The sequence below is a fragment of the Octodon degus genome, unplaced genomic scaffold, assembly GCF_000260255.1.
Source record: "Octodon degus isolate 3935 unplaced genomic scaffold, OctDeg1.0 scaffold00191, whole genome shotgun sequence".
Taxonomy (NCBI): domain Eukaryota; kingdom Metazoa; phylum Chordata; class Mammalia; order Rodentia; family Octodontidae; genus Octodon; species Octodon degus.
Genome location: NW_004524767.1, coordinates 149,436 through 175,635, shown reverse-complemented (window position 1 = coordinate 175,635; position 26,200 = coordinate 149,436). Strand labels below are relative to the sequence as shown.

The 26,200-nt window shown below is 38.3% G+C and overlaps 1 protein-coding gene and 1 pseudogene across 6 annotated transcripts in view; one reads left to right on the top strand and one right to left on the bottom strand.

Annotated features, from left to right (window-relative positions):
- Positions 1 to 26,200, bottom strand: part of Tmprss11e (transmembrane serine protease 11E) — a 93,028-nt gene that overhangs the window by 55,767 nt on the left and 11,061 nt on the right. For 2 of the 6 annotated variants that reach the window (XM_023704192.1, XM_023704189.1), the window contains exons 1-2: positions 19,813 to 19,851; positions 18,056 to 18,289 (exon numbers count right to left, since the gene is read on the bottom strand). The exons of 1 other annotated variant lie outside the window; for it this stretch is intronic. Coding sequence is in view for 2 of the 5 variants with exons in the window: in XM_023704189.1 (XP_023559957.1) it covers positions 18,056 to 18,075 (20 nt within the window). In the remaining 3 variants the exon portion in view is untranslated. Of the gene's footprint in view, positions 1 to 4,852; positions 4,868 to 17,619; positions 18,290 to 19,812; positions 19,852 to 26,200 lie in introns of those variants that run through there. 3 more of the 6 variants (XM_023704191.1, XM_023704190.1, XM_023704194.1) reach the window with 3 other exon arrangements.
- Positions 22,172 to 25,566, top strand: LOC101568786 (annotated as a pseudogene).

Here is a 26,200-nt window from a genome sequence, read left to right as displayed (position 1 = left end):
AATACCTGAGGAGGTCTACAGTAAGAAACACGCAAGGACTGCATTTAAGACAAAGTCCTCAAAGAGCGGAGAAAACCAAAGCCAAGAAAACCAAATCAAAGGGCTGGAGTCAGTCTTAAATGGGGAGAAAATTCTAGGCTATTCCTCTTAACCTGGGGATCTTGTGCTCACAAGGGTCTTCATCAGGTTGCCTCAAAGACAAAAAGCCAGGAGATCAACATGGCCCATCTTTATGCTTCTCAAGGTTATTCAACAGTAAGTAATTCAAAACAATATTTTTATTAAATGTAGGTAAAGCTAAAAACAACAATCTAAAAATAAAAATATTTCAAAATATCTATGTACTTTCAATAAGTTATTTATTTCATACACATAAACCCATAAAGTAACATACTTTTTTGCCTTGATATCAGGGAGTAGGGGGTATTGCAGTAGACATTTTTGAGAAGTAGAAAAAAAATTGAATAAACCAAACTGTCAAAGAAATATATTAGGCACAATGTGACAGTGATCTTGGACAATTGAGAGGACTACAACTGGGGAATTACTTTCCCAAACTTACTGATTTTCTTTAAGGAACACTCTATGGGTAAGAGAAAATGTGAAACAAGCACATAAATCTTAACTTATTTTAACTAAAATAAACCCTTTTTCCTTACTACAAAACAAGATATAAAATAAGATTTTCCATAGTTAATTGTTGAAGCAGCACAATGGATATTTTACTGTTCATTATATTATTCCCATTATATTTGTACACACTTAGAAATTCCCATACTAAAATACTGAGGAAATAAAAGGAGTGCATGCTTATGCAGAGGAGAGTGTTACATGTAGGTTAAAAAAAATCACTTGAGTTCAGCCAGAGTATCCCAGGTACCTGACCCATTTTCTAGTGGGGACCAGTACAGAGGACCTCGTAAATCTGGGGAACTTCCTCAGCCAGAGGAACCCAGCTATACAGTGGGAAATGGTGAAGAGTTTCTCTGAGCTCTGGGAAACTAGCTTTATCAGAGGAATCTAGGTGTTTGGTCTATCACACCACATGAAGTGAAGCACCACCTGGAACCTGGCAATTGGCCTGATCTGTCTGTTACTCTTCTCTCATTGCTGGAACAAATACCCAACAAAATGAAGGAAGGAAAAATTTATTTAGCTCAGTCAGTGGAGGGTTCATTCTATACTCAGCTGACTCCAAGGCAGGGTGGCACATAGCAGAGAGCAACCTTTCATGGCAGTGGTGGCAAAGAGCAAGAGCAAACAAAGTGGCAGCAGACCAGGCAGCTTAGCTAGCCTCTTTCCCCTCCCTACATTGTAATGCAAATTGCCTGCCTCAGGGCAGGTGTAGCAACCACACCCACAATAATCAATCACAAACTCCAAAAGCGGTCCATACCACATGAGGCTTTGGAGGGACACCTAGACACAAACCATAACATTCCACCCCTGGAACCCCAAAGACTCAAGTACATCTCTTTATGAAAAAGACATTTTAGTCCATTTCCAAGAACTGCCAAAGTCCAACAGTTTCACCACTGCTGAAAAGTCCAAGTCCCAAGTCTCTCCCAAGATCAAAGACAAACTCTTAGCTATGAGCTCCTGTACAAATGAACACTTCCAACATTCAATGGCAGAAGACAAACATTACCATTTCAAAAGGTACACAAAGCAAGATACCAAGCATTGGGACCAGGGACCAAAGCAAGTCCAAAATCCAGAAGGGCCAACATTAAGTTCTGTAGTTCCATGTGGAACATCTGAAGCAACCTGTGGCAAACTGTGAGTTCCATGTGGTAAATATGATAAATCCACTCTAATGAGGGGTAATATTTGGCATACAAACTCCCACTTTATGATTTGTTTTGTTATATAATTATGGACTTCTCTCCTATGGTCTAAAGTATAAAACCAATAGTTAACCAAAGTTTGTCAATTTCTAAATTTTGCTTGATGTTATTATTATTACTAACTGTACTACTGTAGCTGGGATATCACATTTGTTTCACCCACTTTTTCTCTCTTGGGTAACAATATTGGGATAATAACCTCACCAGAGCCCTATACCTAAAGACAAAGGACAGTGCCAAATGAACACCAACATCCAACTCTCAATTAATTAGGAAGGCAGGATCTTGGGACAGACACAAACAAAGAATCTCCAACACATAGAAGGTATCCCTGAAGAACAGACTCTTCCTAGATTGGTCTTGACACCAATGATTTAGCTACCTAATATCAAAATTTCACAAAAATTACCACAGAAATCAAAAGTTTTTTTCTGAAACAGAAAGTAACATGACAAAAGAGCAAAATGCAATCTCAGGCTCCTAGTCCATGCAGTACAAGTCCAGGAGACATCAGCACAAAAGAAATTGGAAGTCACACATATGAAATCTTTGAAATGATTGGAACTGAAGTAAAGAAACAACTCCAGATGGGTATAGAAGAAATCAGATCAGAAATAATCTCTCAGGTAAGAAAAGAAATGATATCCATAATGAAAAAACTGATGAGCATATCTAAAGAAGACACTGATTAAAAAAAATAGAAGAACATAGAAAAATGACAAAAAAACCTTGAATAAACAATACCTTTGAAGATATGATTGCAGCTAATGACCAGGAAAGATGTCTTAAAAGTAAAAAGGACCAGGAAATAATAATTCACCAGCTATGAGATGACACAAAGATGAACAACATAAGATTGATGTATGTCAATGAAAAAAGAGTTGACTGCAAATGACATAAAAGGACTTTGCAGAAATAATACCAGAAAACTTCCCAAGCATGGGAAAAGGATCTGACATACAGAAATATGAAGAATATAGAACTCCAAACAGCATCAACCAAAATAAATCTATACCCAGACATATAATAATCTAGATCCCAGAAATTCAATTCAAGGACAACATATTACAAACTTCGAGAAAAAAACAAATCATATTTAAAGGAAAGCCCATCAGAATTACACCAGAAAGCTCAACACAAACCATCAGGTCAAGAAGAGCTTAGAGTGAAGTATTTCAAGTCCTGGAAGAAAACAACGTTCAACCCAGATTGATGTACCCTTCAAATAATCTTTCAAAATTAATGGAGAAGGAAAATACTTCCATGACGAAGAACTAAAGTAATTAATGACCACCAAACCAATTGTACAAAGAGTACTGAAAGAAAATCTAGATTAAAATGGCCACAATTCCATAAACAGCAACAGATAGAAACCATAAAGCAGGGAAAATAATTAAACAAAGGGCAAAAGTAAGGAATCAATAGCAGAGGAATAACACAACAAATATAAGCCAATACATATCAGTCATAAGCGCCAATGTTAATGGATTCAAATCACCAAATTAAAAAAGCAGACTGGTCCAGAGGACCAAAAAACAAAATCCATACAAGAAACACATTTAATTCAAAAGGAAATTCACAGGCTGAAAATCAAAGAATGAAAAACAATACTCCATATACCAGGAATTCAAAAAAGCAGAAGTAGCCCTTCTGTTAACACATAATGTGAACTTTAAGCCACAAATGATCAAATGAGATGCAGAAGGTTACTATATAATAGTTAGAGGAAGAGATAACAGCCATAAATATGTGTGTACCAAGTACGGGCGCATACAACAATATAAGACAAATTTTAAAGGACATGAAATATCAAATAACCAATGATAAAATAGTAATGGGGGAACTTAACATCCTAATACTAATATCTCTAAGAGATAGATCACCTAGACAAAAAAAAAAAAAAAAAGCAAAGAGGGGCCAGTGAGATAGCTCAGCAGTCTAAAGCACCTGCTTAGGCAAGCTTAGGCAGGCCCAGGGGACCATGGGGGACCACAGCTGGATCCCTGACACCATATGTCATGCCAGCCCCACTCTCAGGGTTGGCTGAGCTGGCCAAAAAGAAAAAAGAAAAAAAACAAAAACAAAAACAAACCTTTGAACAACTGGACTTAGAAGACATTTACAAAGTATTTTACCCAACAACATCTGAATATACATTCTTTTCACCTGTACATGGGATATTCTCTAAAATAGACCACCTACTAGTCCAGAGAACATATTTAAGTAAATGCAAAAGAACTGACATCATCCCATAAATATCATCTGACCGTAGTGTGATGACTCTGGAAATAAATGACAAAAGAAACTGCAAAAACCCCATTAAAATAATGGAAATTAAACAATATCTTCCTCAGCCAACAATGAGCAACAAATGGAATTGAAAAAGAAATACAACAATATCTACAATCCAACAAAAATTCAAATACAACTTACCAGAATTTATGGGATGCACTGAGACCAGTTCTCAGAGGGAAATTTATAGCAGTGAATTAACACATAAGGAAAACAAAAAGAGACCAACAACAACAAAAACCCCCCCATAATGTTGCCCCTCAAGCTTCTAGAGAAAGAAGAGCAAGTCAATCCCAAAGCTTAAAGAAGGAAGGAAGGAAATTATAAAGATGAGAGCTGTAATTAATGCAATGGAAATAAAGAAAACAATACAAACAATTAATGAATCAAAGAGTTGGTTCTCTAAAAGATGAAATAAAATTGATAAACCCCAAGCCAATCTCATGGAAAGAAATGGAAAGAAAAACTCAAATTAAAGCAATGAGAAAAAACCTCAAATTAAAGCAATAAGGAATAAAAATGGTGAAATTACTATAGATCCTGTGGAAACTCAGCAGATCACCAATACCTACTTCAAAAATTTTTAATCTCATAGGACAGAAAACACCAGATTTCAAAAAATGTACTAGTTACCTAAACTGAATTGGGAATATATAAAAATTCCAAATAACATAGTACTGATCAATGAAATTGAAAATGTAATAAAAACTTACCAACAAAGAGAAGAGCAGGTCCTGAGGGATTCAAAACTGATTTCTAAAAGATATTCAGAGAATATTTAATCCCAATTTTCCTCAAAGTTTTCAATGAAATTGAAAAGAAAGCAATTCTACCTAATTCATTTCTGGAGACAAATGTTACACTGATAATTGAAACTGAAGAAAGACCTAACCAAAAACAAGAACTCTAGGCCAAACTCACTTATAAACATAGATGCAAAAAAATGCTCAATAAAATACTAGCAAATAATGCAACAGATTAAGCACCATGACCAAGTACAATTCATCCCATGAATACAGGGATAGTTCAATATATGCAAATATATAAATATAATACACCATATTGAGAGAGCCAAAAACAAAAACCACATGGACATCTCAAAAGACACAGAATAAGCTTTTAATGAAGTGCAACACTAATAAAAAAAAAACTACAGAAAATTGAAATACACAGCTATTACCTCAATCTGATTAAAGCCATCTATAATAAACAAACAGCCCTCATCACTCTACATGGAGAAAACTGAAAGCTTTTATTCTAAAATTTGGGACAAGAGAAGGATGTTTACTATCACCACTAGATCTATATTCAGTATGGGTCTGGAAACATTATTGAGAGCCATTAGACAACAGAAAGAAAAAAGAAATTAAGAATTAGAAAGGAAGAAGTTAAAGTATCATTATTTGCAGATGACATGGAAGACCCAAAAAAAAAAATCCATCAAGAGACTCCAAGAATTAATAAAAAAAATTCAGCAGCATAGCAGGATATAAAGTCAACATTTAAAACTCAATAGCATTCTTCTACACAAACAACATACTCCATGAGAGAAAAATTAGACAAAAACACCCTTCACAATAGCATCCAAAAAAATGAAATACTTAGGAATTAATTTAACAAAGGAAGTAAAGATCTATACAATGAAAATTATTATATTCTGAAAAAAGAGATTGGAGGGAATGTCAGAAAATGGAAAGGTATTTGCTCATGGATAGGAAAAAACCAACATTGTGAAAATGGCTATACTCCCAAAACTGTTACACGGATTTAATGTAGTCCTGATCAAAATAGCATCAGCATACCTCACAGATCTAGAGAAAACATTCCTAAAATTGATTTGTAACCAGTAAATACCTAGAAGAGCAAAGGCAATCCTGGCCAACAAAGACAAGTCAGGAGGCATTACAATCCCTGACTTGAAGTTATACTACAAAGCTGAAGTCATACAACCAGCATGGTACTGGAAAAAAACAAAAGACAAAAACAGAGCTGAGGAACAGTGGAACAGATTAAAAGATGCAGACACTACTACAAAGACACTCAGTCACTTTATCTTTGATGAAGGGACCAAACATGTTCACTGGAATGATAGCCTCTTTAAAAAAAGCTGGTTTCCACATGTGAAAAACTAAAACTAGATTCAGGTCTATCACCATGTACTAAACTGAAGTTAAAATAGACTGAAGATCTAAACATTAAAACAGAAACACTAAATCTACTGGAAGAGAAAATGGGTAGAAATTTTGAAGACACACTGGTGGACAGAGAGTTCATGAAGAAAAAACTGCATGGGAAATACTTCAAAGAATCAATAACTGGGATCTCATCTTATTGAAATGTTTCTGTACTTCAAAAAAATTGCCAACAGAGTGAAAAGACAATCTACCAATTGTAAAAAAAAAAAATCTTCACCAACAGTCACACAAAGGACTTCTATATAGAATGTATAAAGAACTAAAAAAAAAAATCAGGCCCCCAACATTCAAAGACCCAATCCAAAAATGGGCATTTGAGATGAATACATGTCACAGAGGAAGAAATAAATAAACACATGAAAAAAATGTTCCACAGCACAGGTCACTTGAGAAATACAAATTAAAATAACACTGAGATTCCATCTCACCCCAGAAAGAATGGCTGTCATAAAGAAATCAACAAATAACAAATGCTGGAGAGTCTGTAGGGAAGAAGGAACCTTATTCAGCTACGGTGGGGAATGAAGATTGGTACAATCTCTGTGGAAATCAGTGTGGAGACTCCTCAAAAAGTTAGGATTTTAATTAAGTTCTACTGAACCCAGCTATTCCCCTTCTGGGTGTTTTTCCAGGGGAACTGAAAACATTATACCACAATAATATATGTGCAGCCATATTTATAGTGGCAGAATTTGTCACAGCTAAATTTTGGAAACAAAAAAAATGCTCAAACTGAGGAACGGATTAAAAATATGGTATTTTTATACAACGGAATATTACTCAGCTGTAAAGAAAGATAAAATTGAGGTTTTTATAGGTAAATGCATGCAAGTAGAGGCTATGCTTATAAGTGAAAAATCAGACCAACATAGGCAAACATCATATTGTCTCCCTGATGCAAGAACCTTAAAAGAGTAAATAAAATTTGAAATGTTCAATATAAATAATAAAAAGGAAATAAACTGAATGTAAGAATAAACAATTGGAATGAAGGAAAGGTGAAAGGATCTGAAAAAAAGGAATGAGAAAAAAATCATGTTTGTACATACACAGGATAGTTAGGATGATTGTACCACTAATTTCTGTCATTTTTTTGAAGGTAGCAGTAAATGATTAAAATTTTTACTTTGACCAATTTTATATGCTTATGTCTGTAATCTGAGCAACTCCAATGAAGACAGAAATGTGCTACTGCAACCACTGTTGAATACCTATCATCTTATTTTTAAATTGCATATTATGTCTAATGTCTTATTATTTTTATATTCTTCTTAAAAAAAAGAAGAAAAATACTATTCTGAGACCTTTACAGTTTAGATACTTAGTGATATATTTTAGGGCTGCTGGTGTAGCTTAATGGTAGAGCACTTGCCAAGCATGTGTGAGATCCTAGGTTCAATCTCTAGCACTAAAAAAGAAAAGGAGATATCAGGAACATCTTCCCATATCAACACATTCGATTCTTCAGCTTAATTTTAAATACCTATGTAGTGCTAAATATTATTTTCAGTTTCTAACATACACAGTGTTTATCGTGCAGTCTTATGGTACTGTCAAAGGAATGGACTTTTATAGAGCTGAATCTGTTTAGGACACAACTCAGTATCAATACAATCATGTATTCCTTAATGACAAAGGTATGTTTTCAGAAATGAGTCATTAGGTATTTTTAACACTGTGGGAACATCAGAAGTGACTTATATAAACCAGTATGGCATATAGGTCAGTTACTCATATAACCCCTTGATGTAATCAAAAACCCTATAAGCATGAGATACACGAGGCTGCTCCTGGCATAACACAGCATGCTATAATTAAGCAATATAATTATTGATTATTATCATTGAGTATTATGTAAGGTACATAATTTTATACATCATGCTTTTATTCAACTGCCAAGTGTAGTGGGTTTGATTACACTGACATTCTCGCAAATAGGTGAGTAATTCACTGTTACAATGTTACCGTATCTGTGATGTCAGGACTGCTGCTGTGTGATTAGGCAATAGAACTTTTCAGTCACATCACAGTCTTGACAGACACTGGCATATTCCTAATCAATCACTGACTAAAACTTAGAGTTCATGAATGTACTCTCTGAAGATACAACAGCTTCTTTTAAGTAGTCATTACATATAAATAAACTAATAACTAGATATTCAAAATCATTTCATCTATCTTTGGGATCTAACATAAAACAGCATGTTAGCCAAATGTGGTGGCACACATCTGTAATCCCAGCACTTCGGAGGTGGAGGCAGGAGGACTGCAGTAAATTAGTGGGCAATCTGGGCTACAGTGAGTCCAAGGCCAGTGTAAACTATATAGTGAGACATGATCTTAACTTAAACCAAGACAAAGGTAGCACTTTATTCTCAGGAACCAATGGAAACTCTTGTAGTATTATCTTCTTTTCCTTCCCAACTAGGAAAAATGTTACTATAATTCAGAAACAATTTTTCCTCTTTATATAGGCCACTGTGTGAAGTTCCTTCTTACTGAAGTCCAGTCAAAGGTATGGCTCAGTAAGAAGAAAGTGTTCAGGACTGTTTTCTAGGCACACTCTTGCCTCATTCAAAGGTCAAAAGGTAGTTATTCCTGCAGATTTCTTCCTTACAACCCTCACTGTTTTAAGGAGTAAAGTCTAGTCAGGGATTTTAAAGCTTGATATGCCACATGTTAACAATTATCCTATGGCTACAAACTTGTTAAGAAAGGAACATGATTTTGTCATAACAATTGCATGTGGGAATATTTTATTTTTATTTTTATTTTTGTATTTTAGTAAAGGGTCTACAGGGTCTCACTACACAGATTGTACTTATAGCAATCCTCCTGTTTTCAGCCTCCCAAGTGCTAGGATTACAGGTGCACGCCACAACGCCCAGTCTGTCACCATCTCAGCTTGCCCCAGGAGTGGGGCCAGCACAGCACTCTGGGGATCAAACCCCAGTAGCTGCACCTGCCTAAGCAGATGCTTTAGTCTGCTGAATTATCTGGCTGGCCCTTAGAATGTTCTAATTCTGAGTGTATGACACTTCTCAGCTATTTGCCTTTTTTTTTTTACCTGAGGATGAAACTCAGGACCTTGAACTTGCCAGGCAGACTAATGCCACTAAGCTATGTTCCCAGCCCTGTCTCTTCTAAGTGACATAAAATTACTGTTTGTTCAGTATCTTAAATATGCATATTATTTTAAATCTCATGCAAAGGCAGAGCCACTCATTGTCTGATAAGCTTTATTGTGATAAAATAATGCTCAAGAGTCCTAATCCAGGCTATTTTAAAAATAAACAAAAGAAAATGTATTCACATTGTAGCAGAAAAACCAATATCAATCCAAATAGATGACTCTTTGCACCGAAGAGTTAGTAAGCAATTTCTATTACACTAGTGGGCTGGGGAACCTATAGGCTTAAGTCGCCAGCCCAGAGTCAGGTTTGAGTTCAGTTTATATATGGTTTGCATGTGGGAAGTACAAAGATGATAGCAGGCTATTACATGACTGGTTACACAGAATACAAAAATTATGTCACATATGGTCAGGCAGGTTTGAATGTTCCTAACTCTGGGAGGGAAGAGGTCTAAGAGTAGGTAGAGTTGAAAGTGTCCTTGACTAGGCCAGTATCCTCCAAGCATGATGGTCTTGAAACCCTTGAGGCAAGTTGGACTCACTGTATATTTTCAAAAACACAAGCCGGACTCACACATTGTTAAGGGGGAACATCTGGGCCTAGGCAGTCAAGGCTAGCTACACGACAGGAAGCATCACCATAGTCACAGGCTATTAGTGGATTTCTAGCTTTTGTTATAATACGCTTAAAAGTCTGTCATAAGTGTGTCCTAACAACAAAAAAATGGAACCACAATAGATACTCACTACAATCAGCTCTTCAGTGACTCAATATACGTCTAAAGACCTACCTACATATTGAATATGCCCCTACCAATCATAATCCATGTGCCATCTAAAACACCCGCTACCTCTCCAATCAGAAATTACATGAGATAAGGTCTATTATCTATCCATGTCAAGATGTCAGTGGTCTTCCCATCCAAGCGTTCATAAATTCCCTTTAATGCGACCAAGTCAGATTCTCATGTGCATTTATAAGATGTTACTGCCATGAGTTAAATGATTTTCACTGCTCTATCAGGGTTTCAAGAAGAAATAGGTAACACCCTAAATAGGCAATGTTCAGAGTGGCACTGAGGTGTTGTTTACAAACTATTTGCAGACGTAGAGAAATTCAAAAGCTCAGGTTTTATAACTGGTTTTATAGCAGTTACGCCACAAGTTATAAAAGAAGTGAAACTAGCTGACAGCAAAAACATATGTAGAATAAAATAACTTCTATTTTCATATTAACATTTTCATATAAGAAACCATACAATGTTCAAGCTTGTCTGTCTGATTTGCTTCACTTAACAGTATGGTCTCAATGTACATACATTAAAATGTCTCGTTTGTATTTTTAACGGCAGAGTAGTACTCTATTGTATATAAATACATTTTCTTTTTCCATTCATCTGTTCATCAGTTTGTCTCTAGTTGTTCCCCCAAAGCCTCATGCAGTCATGTGGTGGGATTTTAGAGCTTGTGATTAATTCATAATCAAATGCTGTGATTATGGGTATCACCCTGAGGCTGATAGCCTCATGCAATTTAAGGAAGGGAGACAGGCTTGCTAGTTCCCACAGCCACTGCTCCTCCCTTTGCTCTTTGCTATCTTCTGCCACCATGAACTGCTGCCCTCTGCCATGTATCACTGCCTTAGAGCCAGCTGATTATGGACTGAAACAGCTAAAAATAAACCTTCCCTTCCTTAATTTAGGGTATCAGATATTTTGCCCTAGCAACAAGAGAAAAGTAACAGACAATGAGCATAGGAACTGTTTTCAAGATTCATCAATTATAAATTGTGAGCTGTCAGCACAGGCACACACACATCACTGTGGTGTGATGTTTCTAATTCTCTTGGAAAGACACCTAAAAGGAAGATAACTGGGTTAAGTGGGATTTATATTTTTAGTTTCTTGAGGAATCTCTATACTGACTTCCAAAGTGGTTGTATCAGTTACAGTCCCATAAACAGTGAAGAAGGATTTGTTTCTCCCCACAGCCTCACCAGCATTTGTTGTTGGTTGATTTCTTGATGGCAGCCACTTTTTCTGGGGTGAGATGGAATCTTAATGTTGTTTTAATTCACATTTCTTGAATGGCCAGTAGTGAACATTTTTTTCACATATTTATTGGTCAGTTGTATTTCTTCATCTGAGGAACCTCTATTCATTTGAGATCTGTTTTTATTGAGTCTTTAAATTTTGGATTCTAATCATTTTGAGCTCTTTATACATCCTAAATGTTAATCTTTGAGGCACATTCTGTAGGTTGTCAGTTCACTTTGTTGGTATCTGACTTTTCTGTACAAAAACTCCTAATTTAGTGAGATCCTATTGCTGATTCTTTGTATTTTTCCTGCACATCTGGGGTTTTATTCAGAAAGTCTTTGCTATGGTACTGTTTATAGAACCCTAGGTGAGGCAAATGAACAACACAACACATGCAGAAGACCTAGTGTGAGTTCCTCAAGTGGTTAAAAAAAGGCCTAAATACGCTGACCCAATGCTTATGAGATGCTAAGCATTTGCACTGCCATTATTATCTAGATGAAACAAAAACCTTACTGGTAGCTTGCTGCAATAGTACGTACCTCAAATTCTAGCTCTCAGGAAGCTGAGGCAGGAGGATTGCTGTGAGTTCAAAGCCAACCTAGGGTACAAAGTGAGTTCAAGTCTAGCCCGAACTACATAGTGAAACCATTTGAAAAGACAAAAAAAGTTTATCTATATATCTATATCTATATTGTTCTTTCTACTTCTAGTCTTGTTCTCATCTAGTATATTAGTGTGCCTCTTGCTTGAATGTTGATTTTGATTTGCAAAGTTCATCACATCACTTTCTTGCTAAAACCTTTCAATTGCTATTTATTATTTCAAGTAAATTCCAAGTTTATCAACATAATATCTAATATCATCACCTATCTACATCATCAGTCACATCCTTGGACATCACATCATTTGTACCCTGACCCACCTTCAATTTCACATACATATTTTTATGAATATCTGTCTACCTTTGATTCATAAAATCCATTCTGCCTTTTTGTTCTAAATGAACCTCTTGACCATCAACACTAAAGCCTTCTTTCACCTTCTCTGGGTAGCAATTGTCTGTTAGTCTAATAGATACCTTTTCTAATATGTTCTTCCTTAGAAATAGTACTCAATAAAGTTGTTGATATGGTTTTGCTTATTTTTATTAAATATATAATTGTGTATCATGAAACTTTTCAGAAAATATAGGAAGGAAATCAACCAACCTGCCACAGATATTTATTTTATGCCCCATATGAATGCATTTTTATTTACAGCTGCTTCCTTATGTGTATTTATGCGGGCACACACACACATACACACACACTCCCCAAATGCAGTAATCTTCTTCGGAAGATTTTTTAAAAATATTTTGCTGAAACAACTGATACATAGTGGGTCGGTAAGATAGCTCAGTAGACTAAGTGCCTGCTTTGGCCAAACACAGGGACTGGGGTTCAATCCCCAGTCCCACATGCTGCATTAGCCCAACCCCTGGGGCACACTGAGCCAGCAACCGTGTCTGGGCATGGTGGTGCAAGCCTGTAATCCCAGCACTGGGGAGGTTGAAAACAGGAGGATCACTATGAGCCCAAGCTGTGTAGTAAGATTCTGTACCAAATACATAAATGAAAAACAAAAAATACACAATAATTGACACATAGTAATAAATATATTTGTGGAATAACATAGGCTGTTTAATAGATGGCATAGTGTTCAATCAGGGTAACATATGTATCTCCTTAAACACATCATTTTTTAAGATGAGCATAATCAAACTCTTTTCCCATAGCTCATTGTTTTTTTTTAAAAAAGGACATTAGTCTTATCTATAATCATCTTGTTGTACAAGAGAACACCAGAGCTGCTTTCTCCTATCAAAACATAACTTAGTACCATTGATCAGCCTTTCCCTAGTCATTCCTCATCCTGTGTTCCCCAGACACTGGTAACCATGATTCAGTTAGTTAAATCTCAGAATACACCACGAATAGTCTATTCCTGATTTGCTACCAATATTTAAGAACTGAAAATAATTTGCAAATATGATTGTGAAGATGCAGGAACAAATCAATAGAGCTGAAGACTGCTGAATTCTCCATTTTTAAAACTGTGCCAATGATGGATTCCTTCTATAAATAATTATTTATTTATTTATTTATTTATTTATTTGGTACAGGGTCTCACTCTGCAGCTTGGACTCATAGTGATCCTACTGTCTCACCATTCCCAGCAGTGGGATTACAGGCATTTGCCACTATGCCCAGTTTCAGTGCCTGGCTTGGCATGAGGCACACAGTTTATGTGGTAATAGGGGTAGAACCCTGGTCCTTGCACTTGCCAAGCAGGTACCTACACAGCTAAGCTATCTCTCCAGTCCAATTCTATTAATGACTTTGAAAATAACATTTTAAGGGTAATAGGCAAATTTCATTGTAACATAAAAGTAAATTTTAATAAAGAAAATACAAAAAGTACTCTTCTATGAAAAAAGCCAAAATTTATAACAAAATATTTAGAAAATGACAATAGTTAATACATTGTGTATCACACTCTTAGAAGAATGACGGAAATGTTATTCAGAGCTCAAGTCACAGATAAAAAAGACTTACAAAGAAGAAACAAACAGGTAAAAGCACAAACTTTTTCTTCAATGAACTAAGAAAAATGATGGCATAAATGAAAGAAATCCTATTAATCATATATATGGTTAGGTCAACAAGAAAAAACTTGCTGCCTCTCACCTGTCAGAACTGGTATTTCAACTGAAGAAAATTATTCTTTTCCCTAAACCTAAATAGTTAAATCCTGGGAAAAAAGAAAAGAAATTTAAAACAATAAAATAAAAAATAAAGGAAATATTATCAGGTTACCAGTCAATACCTTAAAACTTGAATGCATTTCCCCCATGTCTGTCCCATCATATGACAAGGGTTGTGTTCATTGTGCTCCTGCTGTCTCACAGCTGCACCCTCCCAATAGAATGTGTATATTCTTATCTAGGTTGTAGGATGTGTAAGTGTATGTATATGCATATGTTTATGTTTTAGAAGAAAGTGGAATGAACAGGGGTGATGAGGAGTGAGGTGTGTTTGTAAGAAATACACCTGACAAATGAGGTGTGGTGGTGCACACCTGTGTACCTAGCATTCAGGAGGCTGAGGCAGAGGGTTACTTCAGATGCAAGGCCAGCCTGGGATATATTGTGAATTTCAGGCCAGCCTGACTCCAAACCAAAAACCCATCTCAAAAACTATAACACGGGGGCCGGAGAGATAGCTCAGTAGAGTAAATGCTTGTCTGGCAAGCACAGGGTCCTGAGTTCAATCCCCGGTACCAGAAAAAAAACAAAAAAGTATAACGTGCAAAACAATACAAAATAAAAATAAGAAATACATCTCAATATCATGAGAAATGTAGTAAATTTTTTGTTTTGCACATCGATTCATAGATAACTATTTGGCTGTATTTCTAAGTGCAAAATACACAAATAAGTACAAAAAGGGTGAGAGACAGCCTTCCAGTTTCAAAGTACATATTATCTTTCTCCCATTCTAAATTCACACAAATAAAAGAACATGTATTTTAAAAAAATAAATGAAAATACAAACAGTACAGAAAGCAAGTCATTTAAAAGTAGGAGATAAAACAACAAATTACAGATGAGAATGATGTCAACATCTACACCTCTCTTGGGAAAGGTTTAATGGAGGAGGTGAGAGCAGGAACATAATCGTTCCACATATGGGAGGAATGGATCTAAGACTAGGAGGGGGACACAGAAGTCACCAAACACCACAAAGGGAAGAGTCAAAAGAGTCCCAGTCTCATGTTTCCATCATCCCATTCCTGTAAGACAAGCAATAGTATCCATTTTCACACAAACAGGATGGACACACTTCAAATAGGGCAGTGCACCAGAGTGCTATAGGGAAGTAACTCCCAGGTTAGTAGATGTGTTGAGTTCCATTCTCAGGACAGTAGAAAATGAACCCAAGGACAAAGGAGGGGACTACTAGGAAGAATTTTTAAAGATAAAGCTCCTGAGAGGCAGGAGGGGAGAAGTGGGTCACCGCTGGGGTTCTTTGGGGAGTTCCTACATAGCAAAATCATAATGCAGGTACCTTGGGTCAAACTATTATCAACATACAGAATTACAATACAGTCACCTAGCAAAGACGGATTCAACAGAAATATAGGGCAACCAGCAATGGTAGATTACACCAAAACAAAGGTATTTCTGAAGGAGGTAGGAGAGAGGGTCAGAATGCACTGGTCATGTGTGTTTGTCATGCTTATTTCTATGTATTTGATACATTGTTCAGGCTCTTTCCTTTTCCTTCTCACCAGGGAAACCGCAGTCCTAGCCATGGTTGTTTCTATGTTAAGGCCTCATTTCTGTCATCTCAGCCCTCAACTACAGGCCTGGTTTGCCTCACATCTCTGTTCAGAGTCTATCTTGGGGCTAGTCCCTTTCTCATCCTCTGTCAACATCTACCTACCTTAGCTATCTGCAAAAAGAACTGGAGACATTCAGACAAACCCAAAGCACTGTATACAGATCATTCATCCAGTTGCCTCACCAGGCACAACATTCTTATACCAGTTTAAAGAGGATGCAGTGATAGAAGTATTTCAGGAAGTGATGCCCTTCAATTTTCCAGCTCCAAAAAGGCGTAAAACCAGAGTTTATGAATGTTACATAATGAAATACACAGATACATGATGGTGAAATCTTAGAATAACAAATACAGAGAGGAAACCCCTGGCACTACTAGAGAGAAAAAACTATAGTCCTCACAGGAAAATAAGAACAAAATTGAGGTCCAGCTTTGTATCAGCACATTGCTTACAATGAAACAACTGGGCAAAACGTCAAGCTGCAAAAGCCTTTGAATGTGAAATTCCGTACCTAGTCATACTGTCATTAAGCAAAGCCATTTTCAGAGATAATAATAGCTGAGATTTTTTGTGGACTTGTCTTCTAGTTCTGAGCTCAGCTTAATATTACATGTTCAGTTCTGGTTTAGCCATATTCCAGATACTCATGGCTGCTCCTATCCTCTGGCACCATGCCAGTTGCTAAGATTGAATGTACTCATTATTTTCTCTGCTATTGAAGAAATTCTTTGGAAACTGCACTTTGTGCTGTTCATAACAGGTTTACATTTTTGCTATTTCCCTGTGCCTCCTAACTAATTTACAAAGGATGATATCTTAGATTTTAAATCCCTCGGATCCTTTTCTCTGGCCTGATTTTCATCCTGAGAGTCCATCCTTGTACCAATCCTGTGTGTCTGTCAGATTTGATTCCTGGTCTCTCCCAAAATGGTTCTTTCAAACAGCATTTAAACTTTGGTCAGGGTAGATTTAAGCTTTTCACAGAACACAAGATTATGTGTCATTTTAGAGTTTATGTCTAGTGTTCCTATAAGAAATCAGAAGGAACAAAGGTCATCTAGGCTTGGATTTAAATCCTAGCCCTGCAATTTACTAGTTCACTACCCCAGGGCAAGTTATACTAAACATACCTAAACCTATTTTTATAAAAAACCAAAAATATCTTTTTTTCCTCCAGGATGATTGTTCAAAACAATGTATTTAAGAGGCCACACAATTTTAGGCTGTCAACATGGATTTTCTCAATGTCTTCTCATAAATTTTGTAAACAAAGAAAGATCAATTCATTTAACCTTGGAAAATAATTTAATAAATAAAAATGTATTTTCTATAACATGAATAATAAGTTGAAATTAGTTGAATGCAGAGGGTTTTCATTTACTCTTGTGGCCATCTGCAAATTAACTACTTAAAAACAAATTATTAAATATTTATTAAATGTATAAACTATATAAAGACCAGTTAATGTCCTTATGCCATGCAGTCGTACAATGTTTATGGAACTAAACAATATATCAGAAAACTTGCATGCTATTTTACAATGAGAAATATTGTCAACCTAGTCAAGTAAACCATACTTTTCAAATTAAGCAGCATATTCTTTTGTAGAAGTCAAATCTATTGGGACAAATTATCAGAGTATTTGTTAGCACACATAATGTATAACACAGACATTAGTCATGCAATTTTAATGTACACAAAAATCTTCTTTCACAGTAAATATCTACCTGATAGTTTACGCAGAAGCTGGAGGTGGCCAAACTTCTCTTTTCCCCAGGAAGGTGTTTGTCTCTTACTGCTGGGGTTAGATTTTGAGTCTCCACTTGTTTCTGTCTTGTGTTTAGATAGCCTTTTGGCTGAATTGTTTTCTTCTAATTTATTGTTTCTTCAAATGTCTTATATTATTGGTCTGAGAATTATCTTTAAGAAGACTTGGATATAGACCAATTTACCAGCTTATCCCTCAAAGTTACATTCTTTCCAAATCAAGTATGTTACAAAAAATTTTAAAAAGTCCAATATGCTACCTGTATCTGGAAGTTCACACACACAAGCTCATATGCTCAATGTTGGCAAAATCCAAGCTGGCCAATCATGATGGTATAAAGATGGCCCTGAGTGATGGAGGGGCCTCACTACCAGCATCAGCATCTCACCACTTACAAGTGCAATAGGGTCTTCATAGCAGGGAATGTTGGGGAAGCAAATGAGATGATAGAGATGTACTAGCTTCTTTCATCCTTTCCAAGACTCAGACTTCTTGCTCTGTGGAAATAACACTAAGCTGCGTATCCTGGTGCCAGCATCTGCATACTCCTTCCATTCAGCTGGGGTAAGAAGAGGTGGTGTGGCAGTACATGCCCAAGGCCTGAGGAAGTTTGGAGATGACATTTGTCTCTAATAGGAAAAAAAAAAAGTTAACTTTTAAAATTCCATTTTGTGGTAACAGTGCTGGTTATAGCAGTGTGATCCTTAAATTCTAAGTAGTAGAAAATGGCACGTTGTTTTCTGCATTCTGAGGTGGAATGTGGGTGGGCCTTTTTACACTAGTACACAGATAGCTTTCCACTAGGAGTGAGTTCTGAATGGAGGAGAGTCACCTCAGGCAAGGTTGCAGAATTCTATACTTATATGTACCACATACTAATGCAAATTTGGTTTTTTAGCAAGGCTAAATCTCTGCAGAGGTGGAGAATTAAAATTAGATTTAGCCTGCTTAGTCTACTTAATACCTGAAATTACCATTTCATTCTTGGAAGTTGGTATGTTGATAAATTTTGCTGAAATACCTGTTTCCAGAGTATAGGAGATGAGATCATACCGTACATACCATTTCAACTTTCTTTTATCTCATCATCAACAAGCTCGAAGAGAAACTGTACTGAATTTGATGGAATGAGCAGACAATAGTGTCAACCTTCCCACCCATAGAAGTATTTTTTGAGGGTAAATGTTAATCAGTTTAACAATAACCCACAACCGTCCGACCAACTTGAGGGTAAACTGTGTGAACTTTTTTTTTCTTTTTTTGTAAGTATTTGGTACAGGGTGTACAGGGTGTTCAGGGTCTCACTACGGGTCAGACTTGTAGTGATCCTCCTGTTTTCCATCTCCCAAGCACTGGGATTATAGGTATGCACCACCACACCCAGTCTAAATCACCATCTCAGCATGTCCTGGGGGGCAGGGCTGGCATGGCACACCAGGGATTGAACCCAGGCCACTAAGTTCTAAGCAGGCACTTTAGTCTGCTGAGCTACCTGGCTACCCAATTGTGTAACTTCTGAGATTTTTGTAGTTGTTGTTTTTAATGTATATGGTACTGGGTCTCACTACATAGCTCAGACTCATAGTGATCCTCCTATTTTTAGCTTCCCCAGCATTGGGATTGCAGGTGTGCACCACCACACATGGATTTGGTTGTAGGCTCAGCACACCCCTGGGGGTGGGGCTGGCATTGCATGCGGTACTGGGATCAAACCCCGATCCCTGCGCTTGCTTAGCAGGTGCTTAGGCCACTGAGCTATCTTGCTGGCCCCTTCTGAGACTCTGAATAGACCATGGAGCCAGATCCTACAAATGGAGAGAATGTGGTATTTTCCCCTCATATAAATGAAATGACTTATACACTGTGTGTGTGTGTGTGTGTGTGAGAGAGAGAGAGAGAGAGAGAGAGATACAGAGACAGACAGAGACAGAGACAGAGACAGAGAGACAGAGAGTGCTGGCATATGGCCCATGGAGGTTTGTTGGCTTCTATGCACTCTGAAATGTAATTGCATGCTGGATTATGTTTACTTTTGGTAGCAGCTGTCTCCTAGTTCCATTTTGATTCATAAAAATATATAGTTTACTCACAGCAGTGCCTTTAAAAATCAATTACCAGTGTTGAATAATGGGCTGAGTGTGGTGGCACACACCTGCAATCCCAGCATTCTGGAGGCTGAGGCAGAAGATTGTCACAAATTTGAGGTCAGTCTGAAGGATACAGCAAGACCCTGTCTGAAAAACAAAACAAACAAGTGATGATTTTGTTTAAAAGCATGAATTTCAGAATTCTTTTGCCAAATCAATGTGGAAAAACTATCTTTGTGTAACTGTCAGGCTGGACCCTGAGGAGAAACTCAGACCACTAGGACAGGCATGATTGAGGCAAAGAGTGGTATCTTTATTTCCGACTGGGTAAGAAGGGTGAGAAGGCAATTGACCACAAACAAAGGAAAATAATCAGTTTTATCAATTAATGTAGGTATGGTAGGAGTGCCTTGCTGGGGGTGGTGACACCTGTGGGAAATACAGAATGACAGCATTTTTCTGACTTACAAAGTAGCATTCTACAGACTTATGGAGTTTCCTACAGCCTGAGAACCAGGCCTGGGAGCCATCCTGATAAACAGATATATTTTCATCTCTCAGGTTGGCTGAGGGGGGCTTTCCTCTTTGAACAGACTGGTCTGTAGAATTCTTTTCTCTTCAAGTGGGTATGAGCCTAATAGGACCTAACAGTAACCAGCATGACAAAATAGAACTCACAAGATTAGATTGTTTTCCCTTAAGGACAAGTGGAGGGTTATCTTCTCTTTGGAAAGAATTGCATAAATCACCATCTATATCCTATCTGTATCTGTATCTGTATCTGCATCTGTATCTGTATCTGTATTTATATCCTCCCCCAAACTCTCATGCACTCATAGGTGGGAATTTGAGGAAGTGAATGGATCATGGGTGTGTGATACCTGTATACTAATTCACTGGTGAGTTTATAGCTAAACGTGATTTGGGAAGTGAAGCCTCATTGCAGGAGATGGACTGCTGCAGGTGTGACTGGAAGAGTCACTTTCCCTCCATCTTTGATCTCTCTCTACCTCCTGCTGCCATGCCAAGGACTGTTTCTCCTCTGCCATGTTCTCTGCCATGCTGCCTTGCCTCAGAGATAGCCATCTAAGGACTGTACTCCTAAAAACTGTAAGCTAGTTGTGTTAATTGATACATTGTGTCAACTTGGCTGAATCAGCTCCAGCAGCATGGGGGCCTCGCCCTTCAGGTGGGCAGGGCCCAGGAACTGAGAAAGGCAGGAAGCAGCCCTGTCTGGTTTCCTGCTGCCCCACCCTGCTTCCCTGGAGAAGTCTCAGTCTTCCAAGGAGCTTGATCTCGGCAGCCACGCCACTTTGGAGGAGCTCCGATCTTGATCTTCACTGTGGAGCGCTGATCTTCGCAGTCAGTGCAGAGGGAAGAGAGAGGCTTGATGGACGCCGCTGCAGCTGCTGCTCCTCCTCTGCTCTTCATTGTTTTCTGCTGCATGAACTGCTGTTGTTTGCCTTGCAGCCAGCGGAATATGGACTGAACCCTCCAGTAACTGTGAGCTTAATAAACCTTTCCTTCTATCATTTTGAATGTTGGGTATTTGTCCCAGCAACGAGTAACAAGTAACTAAGACACTAGTGCTGGCCAAATAGCTCAGTAGATTAAAGTACCTGCAAGCAGGCGCAGGGGCCAGGGGTTGGATCCTCAGGCCTGCCATGCTGTCCCCACCCCCCCGGGGTGCACTGAGATGCCAACTGAGACTGGGCATGGTGGCGTGTGCCTGTAATCCAAGCTCTTGGGAGGCTGTAAACAGGAGGATCACTATGAGTCTCATCTAGTAGTGAGACCCTGAACACCCTGTAAATCCTTCCCTAAAAAAAAAAAAAAAAAAAAAAACTGTAAGCTGAAATACAACTCTCTCTCTTAGAGTTGTGGGGTTACATATTATATCTCAGCAAGGAGAAAGTAACTAAGAAATCATCCATGGCGGTGTGGTGTTTTAGTTTTGCTACCAAATCATTTTGAGATATACAACACCATGAAGATTTACAAAGACTGTCTGACTAAAAACATGGAAGAATAAAATTTCCATATGTTAATTTTGAAAAAAATCCATTATTTTTATATGATTAATTTTAAAACACTTTGTGATCATAAAAATACCTACAAACATCTTCTGATGATCAATTTTGTATGCTTCATATAGCATACCATAATAAAAAAGTGAAGCCAGTGAAGATATATGAGTTTTCACACAAGTGAAAATTCAACTTTATAAAACATTAAAAGCTCAACTTTATAAAATATTGTCCAATTGCTGTAAGACACATTACAAACAGTATTCCCAGCAGCAATACATAAGAGCTCCTGTGTCCCTGGTGCCAGAAATGGGTCCTGCAGGAATTCTTTCCAGGTTCTTGGTGTCCTGAACAAAACTGGACATTTACAAAAAAGCAGGGTGTAAATTTGCTGAAGATGGAAAAGAGGTGTGTTCTGCACAGTGACAGCTGTCCTGTGAGCAGACTCACAGTAGCCACAAGGGTAAGTAAAGGTTTTTTTTTTTTTTTTTGTATCTGGAATTAATGGATTGGGTTTTTCCTCATGTAAATATGGTACTGGGATGGTTGTCCTATCAAAAACTCACTTGGCATGGTGCTAAATTTAAACTGTTCTATTGAACACTGGCTTGGTTTTGGTCCAGATGTAAATGAAGAAATAAATGTAAATAACACTTTGCTGATTGGACCTGTGCTCAGTGCACAGATGGCTCCGAGGCATCCTGGGTGCTGCGTTCTGAGTACGTGCCCCGGGTCTCGAGGATGTTGACAGATTTCAGCCACCTACCTCATATCCGGGTTATTTTTCTCATTTATATTTCAGTAAATAAATGAAATATTGCCTGTCTTCACTCTGGTCGTAGCACACATGGAAAGTACTATATCAAAAATACTGGAAAAGCATTTGTATCATCAAGGCAATGCAGCAAATCTCACAAACTAAGTGCATAAGACATGGAATTAAATAGGATTTCTGATTATCATTTTTCTATAAAATGAGGTATTATCATGATAGTAAGTGGCTGGCTGGCTGGCTGGCTGGCTTTCTTTCTTTAAACAAGGCCTTGCTACATAGTCTAGGCTTTCCTTGAACTCACTATGGAGGCCAGGTTGAGCTTCAATTCGTGGCACTACTGCCTCAGCCTCCTCAGAGCTCAGATTACAGGTGTGTACCACCATGCTCACCCATTAAGTGCTGCTTTGATAGTCAGGCCTCAAGGCTTCTCTAAGATCTGGAGAATTTGTTACTTGGCTCCTGGTATGAGGTCAATATTTGACTTTTGGTCCAACTATCTCCCTATTCCTGTCACTATCAGGATTTAAAGAGATTATCTATGAATACCTTTGTGGTTGAACCATCTTACAAATTACTTGAATCAGGGAAAAAAGGAAGATGATACAGAGGAAGGCATAAGGAGAAATGGGTGTGATCATTCCCATTGATAATCTCAGCACTCAGGAGGCTGAGGCAGGAGAACTGTTTGAAAGCAGCCTATTGCAGAGACCATGTCTCAAAAATTAATCAAATCAGTCAATCAAATGAGGTCAGTGAGTCAGGACAATGTAGGGAGCTGCGTATAGCCGCGCCCTAGGATGGCGCCGGTTTCCGCCTTCCACCCCCTCAAGGGGTGAGCGCTCCTGGAGTAAACAACTCCATATATGGCCAAGGCTTGGGCTAATGCATTGCTTCCGCATACCTGGACCAATGGGCAGTACACACGTGGCACCCCATGGTTGGAAGCCCTGGGACTTATAAGCTAAGAGCAGGGGCCTCGGGAGGGAGAAGACGGAAGAGAAGACGGATGTAAGGGAACAATAAAGAGCTGCGCAGAAAACCAACCAGTGGTCGCGTGGTTCTTGCAGGCAAGGCCGCGCGCGACAGGACAAGACTGATATGAGATTGCTTCAGTCTACTAAAAACAGGACCAGAACAATTAGTAATCATTAAAGTCAGTGGTAAGATAGTTGTTTTCTCTAAACCTTACATGCCTAGAAGCCAGCCAAGTAGTAGTTCACTCTTGTCCATAAAAGAAACAAATAACCAAGTCTTTTTTCATTGGAAAATTCTTTTTCACCTGTCTCCTTGATGTTTATGTACAGATTTCTAGCCTTACTTCAGTCAAAGTAAGCTGTTTTATTTTATCATTCCTAGAAAGAAGTGCATTAATAATTTATGATTTGGATTTTTAAAATCATCTTAGCAATGCTTTTTAAATTTATTTATTTTGTTCACTTATTGGATACAGGGTCTCACTATGCAGCTCAGACCCATAGTGATCCTCCTGTCTCAACCTTCCCAGCAATGGAATTATAGGCATGCACCACCATGCTTGGTTTCAGTGGCTAGCTTGGCAGGACTGAGGTAGGGCTGGCATGGCATGTGGTACCCAGGATCGAAACTAGGGATTGAGCTCTGGTCCTTGTGCTCGCCAGGCAGGCACTTAGACTGCTGAGCTATCTCCCCAGCCCCTTAATGTCTTTAATAGAATAACTGCTAAATTCGCCTATGGATATACAAGCTTTTGTTAGGAATGACAAATGCTGAATGATATGCAGCAACTACTTTGAAAACAATTCTGCATATGTCCTTACACAAGCCTAGGGAAGCACACACGACTGTTTTAGGAAATATCCTATAGATATATACATTTTGTTCTTCTACCCAGTAAGTGATTTTAAAATAGTTTCATTTATATCACACAACATTCAAACAATACTCAGTTTTTGTGTGTTCTGTGCATGTGTGAGAGTCTGAGTCAGGGTCTCACTATATCATGTAGTTTAAGGAACCTTGAACTCATTACAGAGCCGATGTAGGCCTTGAATTTGCAGGGATTCTCCTGACTCAGCCTCCCAGGATTACAGGCAGGCATGTACTGCTATATCCAGTTCAATACTCAGTTTTTAATGAGACAGGAAAATCTTCTTCCAATAGACAACTACTAGCAAAGTTTAGAAATTAAATATTATTTAAGAATCATAGGCATATATAAACAGAAAAACAGAATTTACTTATTTGTACAGAAAAATTATATAACAGGCTCATTTTTCTTAAGTGTTTTTGTGCCCTGATCCTATCACTTAGGAAACAAAATTTAGAGAGTTAAGTCCCTAACCTTCGCAGCTCTTTGTCAGTCTTGAGCTTTTCATTTCTAGTAATGAGCTCTTCATCTGATCAACCACATATATGTAGTTATGGATTTTTGTTTCACTAATAAAAGGTTGAGAGAAAGTTTGCAAGAACCTCAGGCGAGAACCTCAGCGTCAGGAGCCAGGTAACGCGCCGACGTGCCAGGGGCAGTGGCTGCAGAGAGAGGTTGGAGCCCTTGACTACAAGTCCAAGATGCTGGCTTTAAAATATCCCTCATCCAGTGGAAAGCCCAGCCATGCAGACATCCTGCTCATAAACTTACAGTACGTTTCAGAAGTGGAAATAATTAATAACCGAACAGACACTCCTCCTCTCCAGCTTCACTCAGTGTTAGTAAGCTTGCCAGCGAAGGTGGACGGAGGAGAGAAGCTGAGCCAGGCCTGTGCAGTCGGCGCGGGCGTCTCTGTCGAGGGCCAGCAGCTCTTCCAGACCACCCACAAGACCATTAAAGACTAAATGGCAAGAAAAAAAATCGTAGTCATGGAAGAAGTTGTTATTACATGCCCCTATCAAGTGGAAAACTAAAGGCAAAGAGGAGAGCGCACTGAGCCGTGTACGCAAAATAGTGGGAAAGCATTTGAGAGACGTGTAAAGCCAGAAGGTCCTGCAGCACCTGCCCACAAGCCCAGCAACCCCAGGAGGAGGCTGCCCTGTGGTCCTGAGGCCACACGGTGGGACTTAAGACCCAGCGCACAGCTGCAGGGCGGCGGCCCATGGAGGCAAGCTGGAGGGGAGGGACCCCATGCTTTCTGCGGGCTCCTGCTCCCAAGGGCCAGCGTGTCCAGTCTTAGACTTGAACAGACAAACACCCAACAAAAGTGAACAGAGATAATTTAAAGTTGAATCATTACTTGACTAACAAACTTCATCCTCCATGTCCGTGTCACAGCCCTTCTCCAACAGTGACCTTGTTAATTTTGTTTTCAAAAGCCCCCTGTCTGCTCTGGCCCTATTCTGTCCCTGCCGTTCTGTTTTTATGAGTGGCTCCCGTCGCCTTCCAAATGACTGCAAGAAACTTTGACATCTTCTCTTCCAAAATTAAAGTAACAAGTTGACTGTGACTCTTGAGACCAGAGCAGCTGATAGAGGTCTCACTTTAAACTTACCTTTTTTGCACAGGGCGTGGCTTGAATTATTTTATTTTTAACTTTAAATACATATATGAAAACATATATTAACATGTTCTCTAAATATTTTCTGCTTCTTGCAAGTTTCTCTTTACTTGATCATGGCCACTCTTCCCATCTCTTACCCATGAAACACAAAGTGTTGCCCTTCCTGTTGCTCCGCCAGCCA